The following is a 21,519-nucleotide window of genomic DNA, read 5'->3' as shown; positions in this document are numbered from 1 at the left end:
AAATTCTATGGTTTTATTCTACATCCGTACTAACATATAATGTTGTCCGGTTCTGGTCATTTCCAACGTTAGAGTCATAAAACTATTATTCCGCATATCTATTATACCGTATTGTAAAAATATGATTTATATTTTACTAAGATGAGTCGTTTAGGGTATAATATCCAATAATTTAATTCTGGATGAATTCATATTCAGTAATAAAATCTCCTCAATACTTTACAAAAGATCTTATAATCAATGGCTGCAAGAACAAACTCAATAATAGCGAAAGAATATCGTAAAAGGATTTCTACACTCACTCAACGAACAATGAAATGTAATCTGCTTCTGTCACTTTACAGCTGTTAAACAAACTCAACAGACAACAACATCCAAGCAAGAACTTAAAATTAAAAAAGATATATAATATAATTATTGTCGTCGTCGGACGTCGACCGTCCCGTCGTTGTCGTTCTCTCTCACTCTCAGTGCTCTGTTTGTAGTCTTATTTAGAGCAGATAGATAGATAGATGATTAAAATAACATGAATCCATCCTAGGCCAGGCCTATTTGATATCTAAGCCGAATCAGTTTTGATTTAATTTTTATAATGGCTTTGCTATTTTAACCTAGAGTCCTCAATGGAAGTTTGAGACTCAAGCAGCCTAATTTTCAAAACAAGGTCCTATCCTACCATCAACATTTGGATTCATAAGATATCATTGATTACATAGCTTCTCTAGGAAAATGGATACAGAGCTTTGTGATAGCTTATTGAAATGGGTAAGTTAAACTACATTAACATAAGTTGATTATCAGTGATGTAGAAATATTTAAAATTAGGTTAGGGTACAGTAATCAAGCTTTTTGGTTATAAACATGTAGCATAAGCTTAGGCAAATTAGTTTAAATGGATTTTGTATCCGGTTTATTCACTTCTAATATGAACATGTACAACAAAATAATTTTATGACAAATGTTTGGTGGACACACACATAACTTACGTGATCCAGATAGGCTAAGTTAAAAGTGGCAAAATGCCTAAATTCTAGCTGTAACTCACAAGAATCCATCCATGACCTTAACTTCCATCCTAGAATCCACTGTTTACGCAGGAAACTCCCATAAGGCTCTACCACAAAAAACTACACCTTTTCCAAGATGGGATTTAAACCCTAAATCATGTAGCTGTTTCCTAACCAGGAGACATCGACCGCTCGGCCATTGATAAGACCGCATGTCTAACACACTTACAAAACCCAGTAGCATTTGTTGGTACTTTCGTATTATACGGAGGCCACTTATTTTACAGCGCGCTGCGGCGGTTAGGATAGGTTGGGTTATCATAAATATGTTTGTAGGACTTTCCTCATTTCGTTATGAATCGAATGATACCAGATGAGTCATAACAAATTTATGATAGGCCTAACCCAACCGAACATAACCACTGTGAGCGCGCTGTATTATAAGTGTGGCCTCCGTATAATACGAAAGTAGTTAGGCCTACCCATTTTTTACTATAGGCCTAAGTCAACGTGAGGTCAAACGCTTTTCAAGTGAAAGCTGTCCAAACTCATATAGGCCTAATTAAGTTTTGTAGATGTGCTGGAAATTGAGCCCGTCCCTCCTGCACCAAAGTTCGAGACGCTAACCACAAGGCTAGCAACACATCGAAGCTTTCAGCTGTTTGAAAGTTTTCAGCTGTGAAGTTTGGATAAGCTACCAGGTTCAATAAATAAAACCTTTGATAGATTGGCCTTTGGAGCTCAAAGAGTCAAAGGTCTTGGTATGTTTACCCATTTAGCTTAGCTTCCAATTAGGCCTAACTTAGACCTCATTTAGGCTAGCTGCAGAGCAAAGACCCAACACACCTATTTCCTGACCAATAACTTGAATCTACCTAGGCCTATACGATGAAGGGTGGTTTTTGCATCACCAGGCATGAGGCCAGAATATTGATTTGAATTAAAGGCATCAGAGGATTAATTCGTTGATGGTCTAGAATCAAAAACAAATTATATAGGCTAGGCTACTTCTAAGACACCAATGGAGTTACCAGCAACTTGGTATTTATTTAACCCTAGATCACTAAGCCTTCGTAATATTTACGACGACAGTTGGTAAAACTGGTTTGGGGCTGACGCCCCACCCTCAAACTCCTCCCTCTCTCGTGACAGGTCCAGTAATTGGCCTTGCAATTCAGTCTAGGGCCAGCTGTCCTGTGGTTCAGTTCGGCGTGTGTGTAAGTTATTGAAGTGTGTTTCGTGATTTTTAAGACGGCTTATGATGGTTAATTCTTGTAAAACATACGAATGCTTAGTGTTTGCGTAAGTTTTTCTTTAAGGTTTTTATTTCTACACGAACATTATTATTTTGTAATTTATACTAAGTTAGGCCTAGGCTATCTTGTTATTCTTATTAACTTTATTTGACAAATGGCTCATAATGATAGATCTTTAGACCTGAACTCTATTAGGAAAATTGTTGCTTGAATAAAACATCAAAGAACCTCTCCCGGATGATACAACTAGTGATGAGAAGATATTTTAGAAAGGGATGACGTTCAAGATAGTGATAGTGCGGATGAAAGTTCAAATGATAGTGATAAGGATCCCGAGTGGAATCCAAATGAGAAACATGGCGCTACCTAGAAGTCTGTGATATAGACTTTACTGATTCAAGTGATATCCGGACGATCCTCAACCTCTTGAAGAAATAGAGACACCTGTATCACCTTATCTCAAGCCTACAACAGTGGAGCCCCCTGTAGATATACAACCTGTAGAGTCTCCTCTCCATCTTTGATTAATCTGCATCCCATTGAGACAGCTCCAACTGCATTGCCCCTATTATCACCAAATTCATTTTATGGTCCACAAACTTTTCAAGGAGTTACTAGTGAACATGATTTACAGCCAGCAGGTGTTGGAATCAATGTACCTGTTGTTGAATATGAAGATCCAACGAATGGTCCAAGTACAAGCTCTACTAGAGTACTCCATAGAGGAATATCTCGTACATGAGGAAGACCTACTACAGGCGAAAGATCAACCACTTCGCACAATAATTGCTATGGAAGACAAAAAAACTAGTTAAAATGAGCCAACATCAGCTAATTGTCTGAGCCTCCTGTATCACTGGTGCAGGGTGTCCACATTCTGGAAAGTCAGGGATAGTTATGGAAAAAAATTCTGGCCATTTAAAGTCATGGAAATAGGCAAAAAGTCATGGAAATCCCCAATGATGGATGTATTTGTTTTCAATGCTCTAGTAGTGTATATTACAACTATGTATGTTAAAACTTTATTCTTACAACTGAAATTGCAACACTGTAAACTCAATAAAAAATAGATAATAAAAGTATATAGATGGGGGAAAAGGAGAGAGTGGAGAGAGAACTTGGACAGCTATGGAGACGTAGGAGGCTGGGTTTTCTTTTTTCTTCCTTTTTTGAATACCATATTTTTGCATAATGTATTACTCCGTTGTTACCTGTTAATACATATTTCAGTATCTTTTGTGAATTAACTTGTCAAGGCAGTATTATTTGTGTGTGTAGGCCTACCTACTTTATATTATAATTTTGAGTAAAGTTTGTGAGTCTTGAAAATCAATAGTAGGCCTAAATGGTCATGGAAAGTCATGCATGGAAATTCATGACAAATTTTCTGTGGACACCCTGCTGGTGCCTTAGGAAGCAGATCCCCTTATATTAGTGTCAAACACGTAAGTTATTCGTGGAAGGGCCATACTCTATGTAGCACCAGTGCACCTCAAAGACAGAATGCCCCGGTCAGAAATGTGGTGTACGACCAGGTCCCAAAAACAATGCAAAAAATGCATATACACCTGGAGAATGTTTTGAGCTGTTTTTCACTCCTGAAATGGCTGTTCTTCACAACAGCCTCCGTAAATTATATGGAATTGTTTGCTTTCTTTGGAATCCTACTTTTTCTGCTACAATGAAAAATAACCACTTATCAAGTAAAGATATGTTTGATCCAAAGCTGTGTGGGAGTCAGTATCAGACTGTGATGAGCAAAGAATAATTTGTTGATTTTCTTTGCTTTACTCTCAGATTTCTTGACAAAAAAACTTGTGCGGAGGGATCTACAACAGATCCTTTAGTTCCAATCAGAGAGTTGCGGGATCAGTTAGTTACATACTACAGATATAGCTACAAGCCTGGTCCCTACATTACAATAGATGATCAGTTTTTAGCATTCAGAGGGAAATACAGATTTAGGATGTACTACATCCCTAACAAACCTTCTAAATATGGATTATAACTAGTGATGTGATACAAGCATCTCTTCGTAATCTTTTTGCACACTATTGGTGCATTGTCATCAAATATCTTTCTAATGTTTGACGTAATTAAGGTTTCCACAATGTCTATTTCCTGTTCAATCATAATACTGTTCCAGGCCAATGCGGTAATCTCAGTCACAACTCGATTAATGTCGAAGTTTCTATAATCTCTATATTTTATTAACTTGGCTTCAGATTTGTTCCTACTTGTACTTAGTATGCAATAAATTAACTTATGATCTGTTATGTTAATGCCTCTGTGATCCGTTATACTCGCAGCATACATTATGCTGGTCCTCTTGACTTCAGTCAACCTGTCCACAATGATGTGGTCTAACAAGATGGCTGAAGTTGCTGTTACTCTCGTTGGCTCATTAATTAGTTGTACAGCACAAGCTTCTTTCAAGAGTTGGCTGTAATATTGACATTCATTACTTGATTCCGACATGAGATCAACATTCAAGTCCACTAAACAAATGACATTGCTCACTTTGACTGCAAGATCCACAAACAAAGAGTGGAACAAGGAAGCAAAGCAAGACTGCCTCACATTGGACGGTTGATAGGCCACACATAGCCCGAGTCTCTCACCCCTTATTTTCTAAATGACACAAAGTGCCTCTATGCTAGGGTTTAAACTATCTTCAAAGCTGTGGCTTCAAAGTGTATACCATCTTTGGTGTAGATGGCAACACCACCACCTCCTTGATCTTAAAATTCTACATTTGTGTTACGATCAACACACTTATTCATTGCCAATTAGCTGATATGCATTGTTGCATAGTTATCTATGAGGCTTAGTGTTATTGGGAATTTATTGTAGCACAAATAAGACACAGCATGGTGTTTCCCCAAGCTCGAAGAGTAAGAAGACATACGTTGAAAGTAAATCGTTGGTTTTATGCCTAGAAAGGTTTGAAAATAAGTTTCCAGGTGTGATTCCAGTACCTAATACATAAACTATTATTGACATATACAAATTTAAGGAAACCGGATCCGTAGTGAACAGCTGATAAGCAATGAACTAAAGAAATAAGGGATATCAACATATACCTAAGCTTGTTTTGTTGTTAAACAGAGCATCACAGTACTTGCAATATTTGGGTTGCGTTGAAAAAAAACAACCTGTACACTATACACTTAAACCGGTATCAGTGACCTTAGAAATAACCTGCCTGGAAGTTAATGCAAAATGTACATTCATAGATTTATACAGGTCATGAAGTTAACTATTTATTTCTTAAAACTAAAAATTCTGTATGTATTTCCAGCTTCAAACATTTGACCTTGAATCTCCGCATGACAAACCTGAGGATGTTCAGGATGGAGTAGCAATGGCCCAGGCTCTACACCAAATGTAAGTTTGATGTGATTGGTAGGTATTATTAAAAAGAAAAAATATTTCATCTTGGATTTTGTTTCTGTGATATGCCTATATGATTATTAGTTGTATTAATTTTTATTCTAGTTTCCATGTAGCCACCATGAAACAGTAGGCCTATAATATCATACGATTTTCAATAAACAGCATTGGCTACAAAACATCAACCTGATCCCCTCTCCATCTACATCATAACAAGGAGACCAGGGCCATATTTAGAATTGAGGAGGCCCCCCGGTGATTCTCACCAGAGAGGCTCCTCTATCTTCTGATTTTTCTTAGGTTGGCACTTAAGGGTTTAGAAATACACATCGTATTGTTTCAACACGATAAATTGACCTTTTGTTTTCAACCATCCGATCGGCAAAAAAATCCGCCGTTAGGGAAATATGGCCCTGACCGAGATGATAGAATTGGCCGACTCTGGAACTGTCTGACCTGGGGCCCTATATTTTGAAATGGTTGACAGTTGAGTCAATCGTCAACACTCAACTCAACCAACAACAGGATTTGGTATTTTTGAAATCCAACAGTTGAGAAGTGAGTTGGGAATCACTAGTTGAGTGACTCGTTTTGGAAATGAAGGCATACGACCGCACAAAATTCAGATTACGTCATTTTGAGCCAATCACAATGCAGAGTTCTTGCGATCTTCGATCTAACCTCTTACTCTAAAATCTGGATCCTTTTATCAGCTAATCTCAATCTACCATATTTTGAGAAACTGAGGTAAACTGTCAACTCCGTTCGTGAGAGATTGAGGTTATGTCTTGCTTAATCTTAGGGATTGCAAAAGTACCTTAATTGTATAAGTAGGCTTATTCAAAATAAAATTTACTATGGATGCTTGTTTTAGGCTGTAGCTCATTATAGGTGTACCCGAAATAAATTATTTGCTTTCTTCGTCTCTATTTCAGAAATCAGAACACATCACCTTATTTTAGTTCCCTTCATCGTTTTTGTTTCATGTTATTTTTAATTGTGTTTGTATTTAGGTTAAAGCTTAAATGGATATTTGCCATTGCACTGAACGCATACCGTAACTTAAAATAATTTGACCCTTTACCCTTTATTAACCTGAACCCTTTATTAGGTTAATTAATTATAGTATTGAAACAAACTAACTATGATATTGTTCTCTTTACCACGATCTTAAATAAATCATAATAACAATTATCTTATAATAAGTTAAATTAGTAGGCCTAGTCTATTTCAAAGTATTGCAAACATACCAACAAGGATAAAACCCTTGATTTGATAGTCTAGTATTGACACAGCAAATAAAATAAAAATACAATTTTGTCTACAGAAAACAATCGCATAAAGTATTGGGTACTATGACATTGACAACAAATACATAACCTCTAATCGCAAATCGCAATTAGTACTCAGCAATAACAATATGGCGTAGACTCAAAAGAGCAATTTTTGCCTAAAGATGAAGAAGAAAGTGCAGTCAACAGTCCACTCAACAGCTCGATAGGTGGTGAGTAGTTTTGGTTGGATAAGTCAACTGTCAAGCGTTTGAAAAATACGAAAGTGAGGGACTCAAACTCAACTCAACAGTCAACCATTTCAAAAATAGGGCCCCTGGTCGGTTGGCGGAACTGGCTAACTGTCCCACTCCGGAATCAACTAACTCCGGGACCTGCACAATTTTGTCCCACGACGGAATTCACTAACTCTGGAAGTCACTAACCCGGCCCCGCCCACTGCACGGAGCGTTGCTTAAGTTGTACGACAAAATAATCGTTTACTGCCACGATTATTAATACGTCAGGGATCACGAAGAGAATTGTTATTGTTTTTTCAATGATCAATTAGTAAGTGGAGGCCAAAACTCGGACCTGGCCGATAGGCCCTACATCACGTCGCAATCTGCCAGTTTTGGCGCAGTCATGCTGCTGAGCCCAAGTGGTCACAAGACCGTCCCTGACCAATCAGAGCGTTCCGAGTGCCTTGAACCATGATTCAATACGAATATTCAGGCTTGGTAGGTGCTGCAGCCAAATCATTACTTAAGGCATGAGCAAAACTAAGAATGAAATGAAGTAGGTGAAAAATGAGACCAGGAATGTATTACCACGCTATCGTTAACCACGTGCGCTGCAGTGTCAGCGCATTCCATGATATATCCGGCCAAGCCACGACATCTGGTTAGTATTGTTGAAATGAAATGAAAAATTCTTTATTTTACCAGGCAAACTTAACCTGACAAACGTAAATATAAAGAAATAAAAATGCATTGAGATTTTTTATTCTAATATAAATCTACATATTTAACAAATCAAGAACAGATGAAACAAAAATGCAATTTAACAAAATAATAATAACTATAAATAGAAATAACAAAAAAAAAACACATTCACACCGTCACACCCACACGCGCCAGCAATCGCGCAAAAACACAGAAGCCCTAGGATTGTTGCCGAGTTATGAATTAATAGAATAGACTGGAATACCGTTTTTAAGGTTCACTTGGAGACTTATACGAAGTTAAACTAGGTGGCGTTCGCAGAGGCATCCACAAAATTGAGCGGAGTCATCAAGGGTTCGTATTATATTTTTTTTCATACTGCAGTAAAAACGTTTTAATGCATGCGTTGCGGGTCTAAAGTAGCATTTTTACTCTTAGGGGAGTAAAAATCGTTTTTAGCCTCTACGGAGTAAAAATCAGCTGTTGTCAACTCAGTTGTAAATTTCGATTGAAAACGATTGCATGTATCGGAAATATAATATGTATCGATTCGTGCTTCGTAATCATTTTAACCTACAGTCTACAGTCTCTTCCCATAGCATTTTAGTATTGCAGATACATTAATCCATTCCCACACTCAACACTGCTCACCTTTACTACTTCCTTCGCCACCCCCTACGTCGTGGACCTGTTTCCCTCTCTTCCCATAGCATTTTAGGATTGCAGATACATTAATGTAATTGCCAAAGACAGTTCCCACACTCTGCACTGCTAGCCTTACTACTTGCTTCACTATTTCCTTCGTCATAGACCTGTTTCCTTCCCTTCTCATAGCATTTAAGTATTACAGATACATTTATCTAACTGCCCAAACGGTTCCCCCACTCTGCACTACCAGCCTTTAATACTTCCTCCGTCGTGGGGCCTGTTTCCTTCCCTTCTCATAGCATTTTAAAATTGAAAATACATTAATCTAACTGCCACAGACGATTCTCACACTAAGCTCATACTTTACTACTTCCGAAGCCATCTTCCTACGTCGTGGACCTGTTTTCATCACTTTCCATATCATTTTAGTATTTTAGATACGTTAATCTAATTGCCACAAACATTCTCCACACTCTCGCACTGCTAGCCTTTACTAATTCTTTCACCATTTCCTATGTCGTGGACATGTTTCCATCCCTTCTCATAGCATTTCAGCATTGCAGATACATTAATCTAACTGCTACAAACGGTTTCCAATTCCCACACTCCACGCTGCTCACCTTACTACTTCCTTCACCTATTCCTACGTCGCGGACCTGTTTTCCTCTCTTCCCATAGCATTTTAAGATTGTGGATACCTTAATCTAATCGTCGTTAACAGTTCCCATACTCCGGACAGCTCGCCTTGACTACTTTCTTCACCACTTCCTACGTCACGGACCTATTTCCCTCCCTTCCCATAGCATTCCTCCCTTTCCATAGCATTTTAGGATTGTAGATACCTTAATCTAATCGTCATAAATAGTTTCCACACTCCGGACAGCTCGCCTTGACTACTTCCTTCACCACTTCCTACGTCGCGGACCTGTTTTCCTCTCTTCCCATAGCATTTTAAGATTGAGGATACCTTAATCTAATCGTCGTTAACAGTTCCCACACTCCGGACAGCTCGCCTTGACAACTTCCTTCACCACTTCCTATGTCACTGACCTGTTTCCCTCCCTTCCCATAGCATTTTAGGATTGCAGATACCTTAATTTAATAATCATAAAAAGTTCCCACACTCCGGACTGCTCGCCTTTACGACTTCCTTCACTACCCCCTACTTCACGGACCTGTTTCCCTCCCTTCCCTTACCATTAATGGTTTGCAAATACCTTAAATCTATTAGTAATAAACAGATCCCACACTCCAAACAACTCGCCTTTACTACTTCCTTCACCACTTCCTACGACACAGACCTGTTTCACTCTCTTCCCATAGCATTTTAGGATTGCAGACACCTTAATCTAATCGTCATAAACAGTTCCTACACTCCGGACAGCTCGCCTTGACTACTTGCTTCACCACTTCCTACATCGCGGACCTGTTTTCCTCCCTTCCCATAGCATTTTAGGATTGTAGATACCTTAATCTAATCGTCATAAACAGTTTCCACACTCCGGACAGCTCGCCTTGACTACTTCCTTCACCACTTCCTACGTCACGGACCTGTTTTCCTCCCTTCCCATAGCATTTTAGGATTGCAGATACCTTAATCTAATCGTCACAAACAGTCCCCACAGTCCGGAGTGCTTGCCTTTACTACTTCCTTCACCACTTCCTACGTCACGGACCTGTTTCCCTCCCTTCCCATAGCATCAGAGGATTGCATATACCTTAATCTAATGGTCATAAACGGATCCCACACCCCGAACAGCTCGCCTTTACTACTTCCTTCACAATTTCCTACGTCGCGGACCTGTTTCCGTCCCTTCCAATAGCATTTTAAGATTACAGATACCTTAATTTAATCGTCATAAACAGTTCCTACACTCCGGACAGCTCGCCTTGACTACTTCCTTTACCACTTCCTACGTCGCGGACCTGTTTTCCTCCCTTCCCATAGAATTTTAGGAATGCAGATACCTTCATCTAATCGTCATTTTTAAACAGTTTCCACACTCCAGACTGCTCACCTTTACTACTTCCTTCACCACTTCCTATGTCACGGACCTCAATCTAGTGTCGTCATTTGATTATAATTTATGATCCATACCGTTTCTGTTCTAATATCTGTGGAATAATGCTATCAGCTATTTCTTTATTTACTGCATTCAATAGTCAACAGCTGATCATATGTCTTTGTTTATGTGTCAAATACTGCTTCCATAAGGATTACATTGAAACTTTGAGACCCAGTGGGGCGGATTCCTGAGAGACTTTTTTAACGCCATATAGATGTTGGCACTCACCGATATGGTCTTTATCACCTTGCAAAATTTGAAAACGATTGATTCAGCCGTCTAGGAGGAGTTTGCGTATTACGAAATGCATAAGAGTCGACGTATAAGAGCTTCGCTCGCTTCGCTCGCTCCGCTCAATAAAATACAATACTGCTGGCCATGGTTGGTAAATATCAACCTAATGAATATCTGATGTCGGCCTGTAAGGCAGGTTTAGGAAGTACCATCCAACAGGTTTAAGCCAGTCAACTTAAGCTTAAAGTTACAAATTTGTAACAAAATGAGGCAAAACAATTCTAGGCCGTCACACAACCATTCATAAGGTATCTTTGAATAATTTAACAAGGTTCTCATGGGTCTAGGCCTAACTGATAAGCCATTCTGATTTTCAGAGATCCAGAGTGGTTTAGTTACAATTGGTTGAGTAAGATTAAGACAACAGACACCAGAAATTGGAGACTCAAGGTAAGCTGTTTTATAATATAGGCCTAAATAGGTTGAACCTATACTGATTTCCTTTAAACACAGCTGTTTTATAATATAGGCCTGAATAGGTTGAACCTATACTGATTTCCTTTAACACGTTCGCTACTGCAATAGTACGAAATTTGTCATTCACATAGACCAGCGACGCACATATGCGACGGCCGGTTTCCACCCATAGACTGCCATCGCATATTTGCGTCGGGGTTCTAATGTTATTAAAATGCTTATATCTTTTGTAACGGTCTATTTGAAGGCACTGAAATCCCTGCAGTGGTCTACAGAGATGTCTGACGCACAACTGCGTCACTTAGTCTGTGGATATGATGATTGGTGACGTCATATGATAGTTGGAAAAACTGGTCTTTACTTTTCTGCATCACTGTATGTATGTATGCAGTATGTATGCTGCATTATCCTATGTAGCTTTTATATTTGTTCAGTTATAAACTTATCTTGAATAATCTGTTTTTTTTACTTTCATCTCAAAACACAAACAAAAATGAACTGTCGCATATATGCGACGTTTGGTCTATTTCAAGAAAACTATGATAATTTTCACTATTGTCTTCGCTGTAGACCAGGCGTCGCAAATATGCGACATTACAAAAGGTTATAAAAAATACAAAAAAAAACATGAATAAATTATTTACAAACATGATTGTAGCGTATTACAATGTAAATGATCACTGTTTTACAGGTTTTTGCCTGTAGTCTGTGTGTACTGTTATCCAAGTGACAGCCGGTCTATGTGTAAGATTCAAATGTTTACCTTGGTCTGTGGTAATGACCGCGGGGTCGCATATATGCGACGCTCAGTAGCGAACGTGTTAAACACAGCTGTTTTATAATATAAGCCTAAATAGGTTGAACCTATACTGATTTCCTTTAAACACAGCTGTTTTATAATATAGGCCTAAACAGGTTGAACCTATACTGATTTATTTTAGTTCCTAAATACTTAACTCTACTCCTCTATTATGTAAGACTGGATGTATTAATTAGCACAGCAAGAAATAATACTACTTTACCCTAGAGTGAACTAATTTACTGGCATAGGAAAACTACTGGTTATGTACCTAACTAGGTTTTTAAACCACAATAAAAATTACAAATAATTATATAATATTGGGCTGTATATAGATTTATTCAGAATAAATCAAAGAATCATGCCACTTTAAGTTCCCATGGTCAGCCTAAAGTCAAAAAAGTCAAATATTTTTACTAAGTTGTTAAATTGGTTTTTTATAAAAAAAAATTATATTTCTGGTTGCAGCTCAGTACAGGTGAGTCACATCATCGTATAGTAAATGATAATAATACTATTGTAAATGTTGTGCTGATTATAAAAATGTATACTTTATGAGAGTTATTTCAAGTTATTTCCTTTATGCAAGCTCTAATGACAAATAACCTTGACATAGGCCTAAGCCCATCCAGCAATCCCCTCAAGTCACTTAAACAATTCTTATAGTTTTTATCCATTTTATCTTAATTATTTATAACTTTTTACAGTTTTTAATGCTCAAAAATGTATAGTGAGGACTATGGCCCGAGTTTAAAAAAGAAGCTGCAGATCTTTATTTAAAGCTATCGGTATTTTAACAGTTTAAAAAAATGCATCTTATACATTAATAAATATTCAATACAATAAACAAAAGTTTCAACAAAATAAATAGAAAAAAAAACAGTAAACAATGATCGTAAACAAAGCTGACAGACAACAGTCAACAATAACTAAATTAACACAACCGTTTATATAGATAAAACAATCGTTCAAAGAGGAATAAAAATACTGAAACTTTTGTAAATATATACTATAGGCTAACTCATGACAAATCATGTTAAACAGGGGGCTCCAAAATTCAAAATTATGTTAAATGCAGTCAAGTAGTCGCACATTTTCCAGTGCAGGAACACTCACCATTGTTGTAGAAAAAATATGGGTAACGTACCAATACAGGTTCTTTGTAAAAAGCAGAGTCCTCCCTCTCAGACGGCCACACCTCCACTACACCACTGGTTTAATGGATCAATATAAAAGAAAAATCAAGGATAACATTTCCTACAAAAATGGCCTTGTTAGCAAGGTATCCACCATTTTGTTTTTTTATGTTTTAAATGTAGGCCTATATCTTAAAAGATCTTTGCGATATCCTTATGACATTTGGTATACAATTGTTAAAAGACATAGGTTATTTAAAAAAAATAACCATTACAAATATTTGTTTGTTTCAAAGTAGCGTGTGTCGCATATGGAGAGTCAACTGCCCTTACATTTTTGTGATAAATGTTCCTAGTCACATAACAAATAGAATTACGTTTCATTTGATGAAATATTTTCAGGTTAGTAATTTGAAAAAAATACTGGAAAGGATTACTGACTATTATCAAGATGTTTGCAACCAGCCTCTTCATGAGTCGGGAAAACCAGATGTTACAAAAATAGGTCAGTTATTTTTTAACCTGAGCTTAGATATTTTAAACAGGTGATACCTTGACTTTTAATTTCTAATCAAACTGGCTCCAAAAAGGAAACTATTAAGTATATGAGGCCGAACTGGAAAAACTGCGCCTTCAAGCAGCAAAGAACCATATATGGAGAGAGATGTAATATGAATCCTTCAATGTGTGTGTATCATCTATGTACTTTCCTTGCACTCCTCCCTCAGTCCCTGAGTAAATCATATGCATCCGTCTCTATTGGGCCTCTCTCTACAGTAATTTATTGTCAAACAATTACGCTGGGTAGGCCACCGACCACTTGAATAGCCAAAAGAGAATTTCTTTTTGTTTTGGGCCATTTTTCCTGAATTGTTAATTTGTTTGTCCTTTTCTCATTAATAAAGGCTCCTCTAGGATTTGTCTGAACGCCAACATGGCCAGTCTGCCCCTGAACTCAACCTTAACTTCTAATCCCAATCAATCTAACTTAGCTAATCCCTGTGTCTATCTGTGTGTTATAACTTTTTCTCTTGGGCACCGATGAATTTGAGTGTTTAGCCCATGCCTTGTTGTAGGTCATAGAAAATCAGTATGATTGAGTTGAGATGTCGACATGAAATAAACTTGGACAGCACAGAACTCTTTGTGACTTATTTTATAAGATGTTTACTACTTTTATCCATCTTAAACGTAGAGGTTAACTGTGAGAAAGGACCATTAAGTCCTAAGTTCGCCTCAATAAAGAAGCATTATATTTGTATTTTAACCAAATTGAATTGAAAAATCCTTGATTGCTCAACATACATTGTTGATGTAACAGTAATCAAATCACAATTGTCATTGAAACACAATTATTTGTATATAATATATAAAACAGTAAATCTTAAAATTAATGCCTACATAACTAAAAAGAATTATTTTTTAAACTGTATACTGTTTACAAAAACATAAAATTCCATACAATGAAATATAGAGCAATAAAGTCTTAAGGTTACAAACTTATTAGGGGCGTGCGATGCAACGAAAATGCATTGAAATTCCGATTCGATGCATCGAACCGCGATTAAAATCAGTGGGGGACAAAAAACTATTCGATTCATGAGGGAGTCAGTATCCATATACGAAAAAACGCCTGCAGAAAGTCAATGCAATACCCGCAATACAAGAGCGCGTTGTTGTTGCGTTCCCTTTGCGAAAGAGTTCTTAATTAATTCTTTGCATGTAAATATTACTTTAACTGTTTTACAATTATTTTGTTTTGACATTGCAAATGATGAGAAGTTTTGTTAGTGTAAGCAGTGTGAGACATATTTTACTACAGTAAACATAGCCAAAACAAGTCACTCCAAAATCATTCTAAAAATAATACAAGTCTTAAAAATCGTTACTTGATACTTAACTAGTAATACTGATGTTTTAGACTGATAAATTTGGTATTTTTGTAGGTCTGAAGCTGGACCAATGCCCGTTTTTTTACTTGAACCGACTTTATTTTACATACACTTGAGTGGACTGTAATATCTGACTTGCTTCGGTGACTTATTTGGGGCTAGACATGAAGAACAATACATACATTTGAAACAATGGGTTTATTAAGGCTTTCACTCTTCACAGTTAACATGGATTGTACTTTACTTTTACCTAGAAATTAAGTGTACCTTATATCTTACAGTAATATTTAACTTAATTTAGATTTATTAGTTGAAATCTGGCCAGATGCATTAATTTCCCCAATACTTAAAAGTGGTTAAATGGACTTGGAGGAAGGAAGGGAAGTGGCCACATAATGTCTGTTGACTGTTACTGATGCTAATAATGTTCACTTATGATGTTGGAAAGATCTTACCCACTCCACCAGTAGTTCAGGCTTTGCCCACTAGAGTTCAGCACCAATCAAACACACAAACACTGCATTACACTTAGTTTACTCACTTTCCACAAGAGTAATAGGAGATTGGAGGGAAATAAGGAGGGCCCAAACAGAAGCTATGTACACCTTGTAGTTTGAAGGTCTGATTCTATCCTCTCATTTGATCAATGTAAACCGTATTAAAAGTTTTAGTACAAATCTTAGAAATGTTTTTATTTATTTAGCCTACACCAAAACATAACTTATTTGTAAAATCAATATTGTAAAATAGGTAACATGCTTAACATTATGATTCTGCAAGTAAAATTATGAAATAGGCAAGTAAAGCAGCTCACTGACATTTCCAGCAATACAGGTTCTTCTAATATATAGTTGAAAATAAATATTTATTCACCAATTATTCATATAATAATAATTTATCATATGTATGAATAGGCCTACCACATCAACAAAATTTGCATTACACAAATGTGGTAAATTTTAATTATTGTTATTTCACTCCATTGACAAGTGTTGAATAGAAAAATGCCGTATTGCTTCGAATCGAGTTGCATCGATTCGAATAAAAAATCTTTTGAATCAAATCGTTGCTTTGAATCGAACATTTTTTGTTGCTTCGCACACCCCTAAAACTTATGTGGGAATCTACACATAATTCTTACACAAACTCAGTAGGCTAGTAGAGGAATGCCTGGCTGGAATCAGTGCCACAAATCATGCTACATATATATATGTCGAGGAATTTTTATCTTTCTGTGTCTAGCAGAAAAAAGGATTGGTTAAATTAGCATGGTTGTTAGGTGAGAATTAGATAAGGTATCAAATTGTAATCTTTTAACTCCTAATAGCCCAAAGCCAAAGTAGTTGAATGGTTTATTTGAAATAAGTTACTCTGTTGCAGGTGAAAAATGTGACCCTACGGAGCTTGGCCGTTTACTTCAACTTATTTTGGGATGTGCTGTAAACTGCAGTCAGAAAGAGAGTAAGTTTACAAACTCTAAATATTTGTTTTATTTTTGCTTCTTAGTTTCTTGATTGATTATCATTTTAGACAACATTGTAACACCTAAAAAGTGAAACAATATATTGTAAATATCATTTGTCTCAAAGGTTGTGGTTGATCAAATACTGGAATGATATGATAACATTTATACCTTAGCGGTCGGAAGGCCACTACATGTGGCCACGAGATCCGTAACAAGCTGTAATATATATACGAAGCGACGCACCTATAGCTCGGCAGGACTACTCTTAGTGCCCCCCCCCCTCCTTTCCTGGCTTGGTCACCATTATTACTACTCTTGTTTTTGTTTACCTCTTACGCTTGGATTTAAATTCATAGTTGCAAGCCTTTTAACTCCAAAACACTGATCTTTAACCTAACATATAACTGTAAACTTGGCCATCATTAGGATTCACTTGTGTACACTCTTATTTAGTAACAAATTTATTACTTAAATATTAAAACGTTTATAATTAAATTATTTAATACTAGCAACAGAGCCCGTTGTGGTTAAATACAACGGTCTCTAGTAAAATAATGGTTATGCACCACCATACACCACTTTACTCACTAATATTAATGGTACAGATTAAGCACATAACATTAGAAACACACACTTAACATAAGGAACACCATTTAAACACAAATGCAAATTGTTAACAACAACATTCAATCAAAGAAAAATCAATTAAATAACAATATAACAATAAGTTTGTTACATCCTAAATGCCTACCTTTACTTATTACTTATTTATTTTATAACTATTATCAGCTGGTTATAATGTTTACTTGTTCACTTTGTTTTTAATTTGTGTTGAATAAAGTTGGTTAAAATTGTACTTTGATAAATACTTTTATTATTTGTTCTAATTACATACAGAAAAAAGCTGTTCAATTAATTATTAACATATGTTTCGTATGGTTAGATTATGCATATTGGTAAACCAATTATTGCCATCTATAAAATTTATTGGTTTTTCTTGTCCGAGTCGGGTTAGCTCTTCTACCCGACTGATTTTCATAATTTTGGTCTTAACATAAAGCTATGCAAGCATATATTTGTCATCAAGTATCACCATTAATTTATCTAATGTATTACTCGACTTCTTCAATTAAATGTGTATTCCAGCAGTTCTAATTACATTACCCTATATGTTTTGGTCTTAAATTAAAACGTTTAGTGAAATACCAGTTTTCATTTCAGCTATTGATTATTAAGATCGGACTACCTAAAGCACACTGCTGAATCACGAATCATCAATAATTATAATCATTTTAGTTTAGTACTTATCTGCAATCAATGATAGGTAACTCTATTTTTATTTAAGTTATTTTATGTCTTGGTTTATATGTCATAGATTTATAGTCAAGGATCTTGCTTGCAACCTCAACAGTAACTGTTGACTTTAAGTGGTTTCACCTAGTAAATCTTTAAAAAACCATACTTCCATTATTATTTGCTAGTCTACATAAATTAGGCTTTCCAATGACCTATTAGTTATTTAAATAGGTTCAATAGAACTGTAGATTTAATTGTACGAAGTTTAACAACAACATCTTTAATTCAGTATTTTCTCACCACTATAAATAGGGAGGTTGCTTAACGTTTTTGCAAATAACTTTTAAATGGTGAGGAAATCGACCAAAGTGGAAGGTGATATTCTGATAGAGAATGAAATTTCCTACAAATTACTATCATGTATTTCTTGAAAATACTCAATAAAGGCAGCCTAAAGTTAGCTACAAATATAAAGTTGGAAATATAAACTTGGGAAAAAAGGCGTTTTAAATGTATTATTGTTTTTTTTTTCACCACAAATATTTGATAAAATCATACTTTCATAATTATTTGCAAATCTACATAAATTAGGCTTTCCAATGACCCATTACTTAACAAAATCGGTCTAGTAGAAGTCTAGATTTAGTTGTACAAAGTTTAACAAAAATATCTCTAACTCAGTATTTTCTCATTATATAATTTCGGAGGTTGCTTAGCTTTTTGCAAACTTTTAAATGGTGAGGCAATCGACCAAAGTGGAAGATGATATTCTTAAAGAGAATAAAATTTCCTACAAATTGATACCATGCACTTCTTGGAAATACTTTAAAAATGCAGCCAAAAGTCGCACACAAATAAAAAGTGTGAAAAACACTGTTTCAATGTATTTCTTATGGAAAACATGTTTTTTTAATTTTTCACCATAAATCATGGCAAAAACAAACTTTCATAATTATTTGCAAATCTACACGAATTAAGCTTTCCAACGATCCATTAATTAATAAAATCAGTCCAGTAGAACTCTAGATTTAGTTGTACAATGTACAAAGATTTTTAAAACTGAATTATATATAGAATAGATTCTTAAATATAATAAAACACATAGTATCTTTTATGGTTAAAACTGATTCAAAAGCAATGAAAATGGGTAATTTACAATTATTTAGGCCTATATAAAAAAAACTACAAATCAAAACAAAATATATTTTACAAATTATTATGATTATTGTACAGTTTTATGCAAATTACCAGCTTTATATTAGTTTAGTGTTAAGTAGAAAGATTATATCTAATATATAACATTACTGTAATTTAAAAGATTAGTACTTAAAACAAAATAATATAAAGTAGTATTGTATATAAAAACCGTTAAAATAAAATAAAATGCTGATTTCCCTCTACACCTTAAAACTCAAAAGATAGTCATCTTTGTCGACTTGTAATAAATCACGTATAGTATCGGATGTTAGGTCTCTATCTGAGGCCATTTGAAATCATAAATATCAATTAATTACATATTAAAAGGCTTTACAAGGACTATTGCACAACACAAGCTAATAACTCACAAGGAAAAACGTGATAATATTGTTATAAGCTCATATAACAACCAATCAATCAATTAATCAATTCTTTATCCAGAACGTAGAGATACATCGTACATGAATGCGCCATTATGGTTTTTTTATATATTTTTTAGATAAAATAAGTATATTACTTTAAGTAAAAAAATTTATATAACAGCAGTTTTTGACAACGGATTTTTGTTGTCTCCAGATAGTTCCGATGATTGTCGAGGGAGTGCAGCTCCTCCCAAGCGGAGATAATCAAAAACAAAATTACAATGCTAAATATTATGAAGACAAACAGAGGGCCACAATGGGCTGGCCAGCCGAGCTGAATAGGGATTGCGTAGTGGGCTTTACGCATGGCCGGCCCGAGCTGCGGGGCTACCTTCAGCGCTGACAATGTCGCGTTATTCAACAAAATGGAGAGGGCCACTAAGTGTGGCCTTCCCGGTCCATAGGGAAGGAAAAGAGAACGATAAATACGACCGCAAAGGGTTAAAAAATTTTGAATTATACCTACAGGTGTATTTCTATTTGCTTTTATTTAATTAATTCAGTAGTACCCAAAAAGGTTTTATCTGTGAACCCACCTTCAAGAAATCTATGGTATCTTGGCTTGTGCCAACCTAGGACTAGCCAGATGCTACAAAGACAAGAATATAGTGATTTCGTCTGATTGTCAGGCTGCTCTTAAACTGCTCTTGAGTCTTGACTCCAATGAAGTCACCTTTAAGCTACTTTGGGAGTGTTTCAACACCCTATGCAGACTTTCCACATGCTACTCTGTAACTCTCGGCTGGGTTCCAGGACATGTAGGCATAGGCAGCAACGAGAGTGCAGATAACCTGGCAAAAAATGGTGCAAGCATGCCATTCTTTGGACCCGAGCCATTCTGTGGCATCAGCAAAAGCTGCTGCTAAACATGCAATCATGCAATCAACAAATGGTCCAGAGGACAACACCTAGAGCATTGGCGTAATTATCCTGGACAATCACTTGGCAAGAAATTTCTCTCAGAACCTAGCACCCTCTTCACTCGCTGGCTGACAAAGCTGGGGAGAGGGTAGGTCACGCAGGTACTTGCTCTTATCACTGGACACGGCCATTTCAGGAAACACCTCCACACTCTAGGAATTGTCAATAACAATCAGGAGTGTCGACTTTGCAACCAGTCTGATGAGACTGCAAAACACATTGCTCTGGATTGCGATGGACTTGAGGCTAGGAGAAGGGCTCTGTTTTGTCTAAAGCAGCCAGGTGATGAACCAGACACTAACATTGGACAAAAGCTCCTGCACCTAGTCAAAGACACAGGCATATGCTTACCCAGTTAGCGGCAAGTGGTATGCACCATAAGCTTCGGTTGACCTGCTTGGACCACGAATCCACCCCTCTCACAATACAATATCCACCTTCTTAAAACCACACATTCTGTTATCATTTGATTCTAGTAGTCAACAAAGGTTGCCATAGTTATATGAACGTTATAATCGTTGTAGTAGTTCTGATGATAATAATGTACAGCATCCTTCCATACTAACTAATATTAACTTAAAAAATTAGATTTAGAAACCAGGTAACTGTAAATTGCCATCTTTTTCTTAGTTAATATTCCTTACTCATTCCCTGTGGTACCTAAAATAAAATTTGTCAGTTATCTTTGTCAGCAACTTTGTCTTTGGCTCTTTTCTACATGTGTTGTTGTGTCTTCTTCTCTCTTTACACCTTCTTTTCTTTCTTTCTCCTAGTGTTTCTAGTCAAGTATCTGTCTTGCTATGTCTACATGCTCGGTTTTACTCAATACAGGGTACATAGAACGGATCATGTCTCTGGAGGAGTCTGTGCAGGTGGTAATCATGAGATCCATTCAGGAGTTGGAGAGTATGCATGGATCCACCAACTCATACCCGTTTGTGACAGCCACTCTGAGTGAGACTGAGGCTCAAGTGCAGAAACTACTGGTAGATCTGCAGACTGCAGTGGAGGAGAAAAACCAAACTGTGCAGAGGTGTCTCAAACTGGACATGCAGGTATACTACACAATAAAACATGTGGAAACAGTCAATTACT

General features: G+C 36.3%; 1 protein-coding gene across 2 annotated transcripts in view; it reads left to right on the top strand.

Annotated features, from left to right (window-relative positions):
* Positions 1-408: 408 nt before the first annotated feature.
* LOC129005577 (protein Hook homolog 3-like) overlaps positions 409-21,519 on the top strand; it is a 74,129-nt gene continuing 53,018 nt past the window's right edge. For both annotated transcript variants that reach the window (XM_054434489.1, XM_054434488.1), the window contains exons 1-6: positions 409-765; positions 5,565-5,650; positions 11,197-11,269; positions 13,634-13,736; positions 16,504-16,584; positions 21,256-21,479. In XM_054434489.1, the coding sequence (XP_054290464.1) occupies positions 730-765; positions 5,565-5,650; positions 11,197-11,269; positions 13,634-13,736; positions 16,504-16,584; positions 21,256-21,479 (603 nt within the window). In that variant the 5' untranslated portion in view covers positions 409-729. The remainder of the gene's footprint in view (positions 766-5,564; positions 5,651-11,196; positions 11,270-13,633; positions 13,737-16,503; positions 16,585-21,255; positions 21,480-21,519) is intronic.

The sequence above is a fragment of the Macrosteles quadrilineatus genome, unplaced genomic scaffold (genome assembly GCF_028750875.1).
Source record: "Macrosteles quadrilineatus isolate MER2022 unplaced genomic scaffold, UCM_ALF_1.0 Scaffold_24__1_contigs__length_1734639, whole genome shotgun sequence".
Classification (NCBI taxonomy): Eukaryota; Metazoa; Arthropoda; class Insecta; order Hemiptera; family Cicadellidae; genus Macrosteles; species Macrosteles quadrilineatus.
Note: the sequence above shows the minus strand (reverse complement) of the source record. Positions and strands in the feature narration are given on the sequence as shown.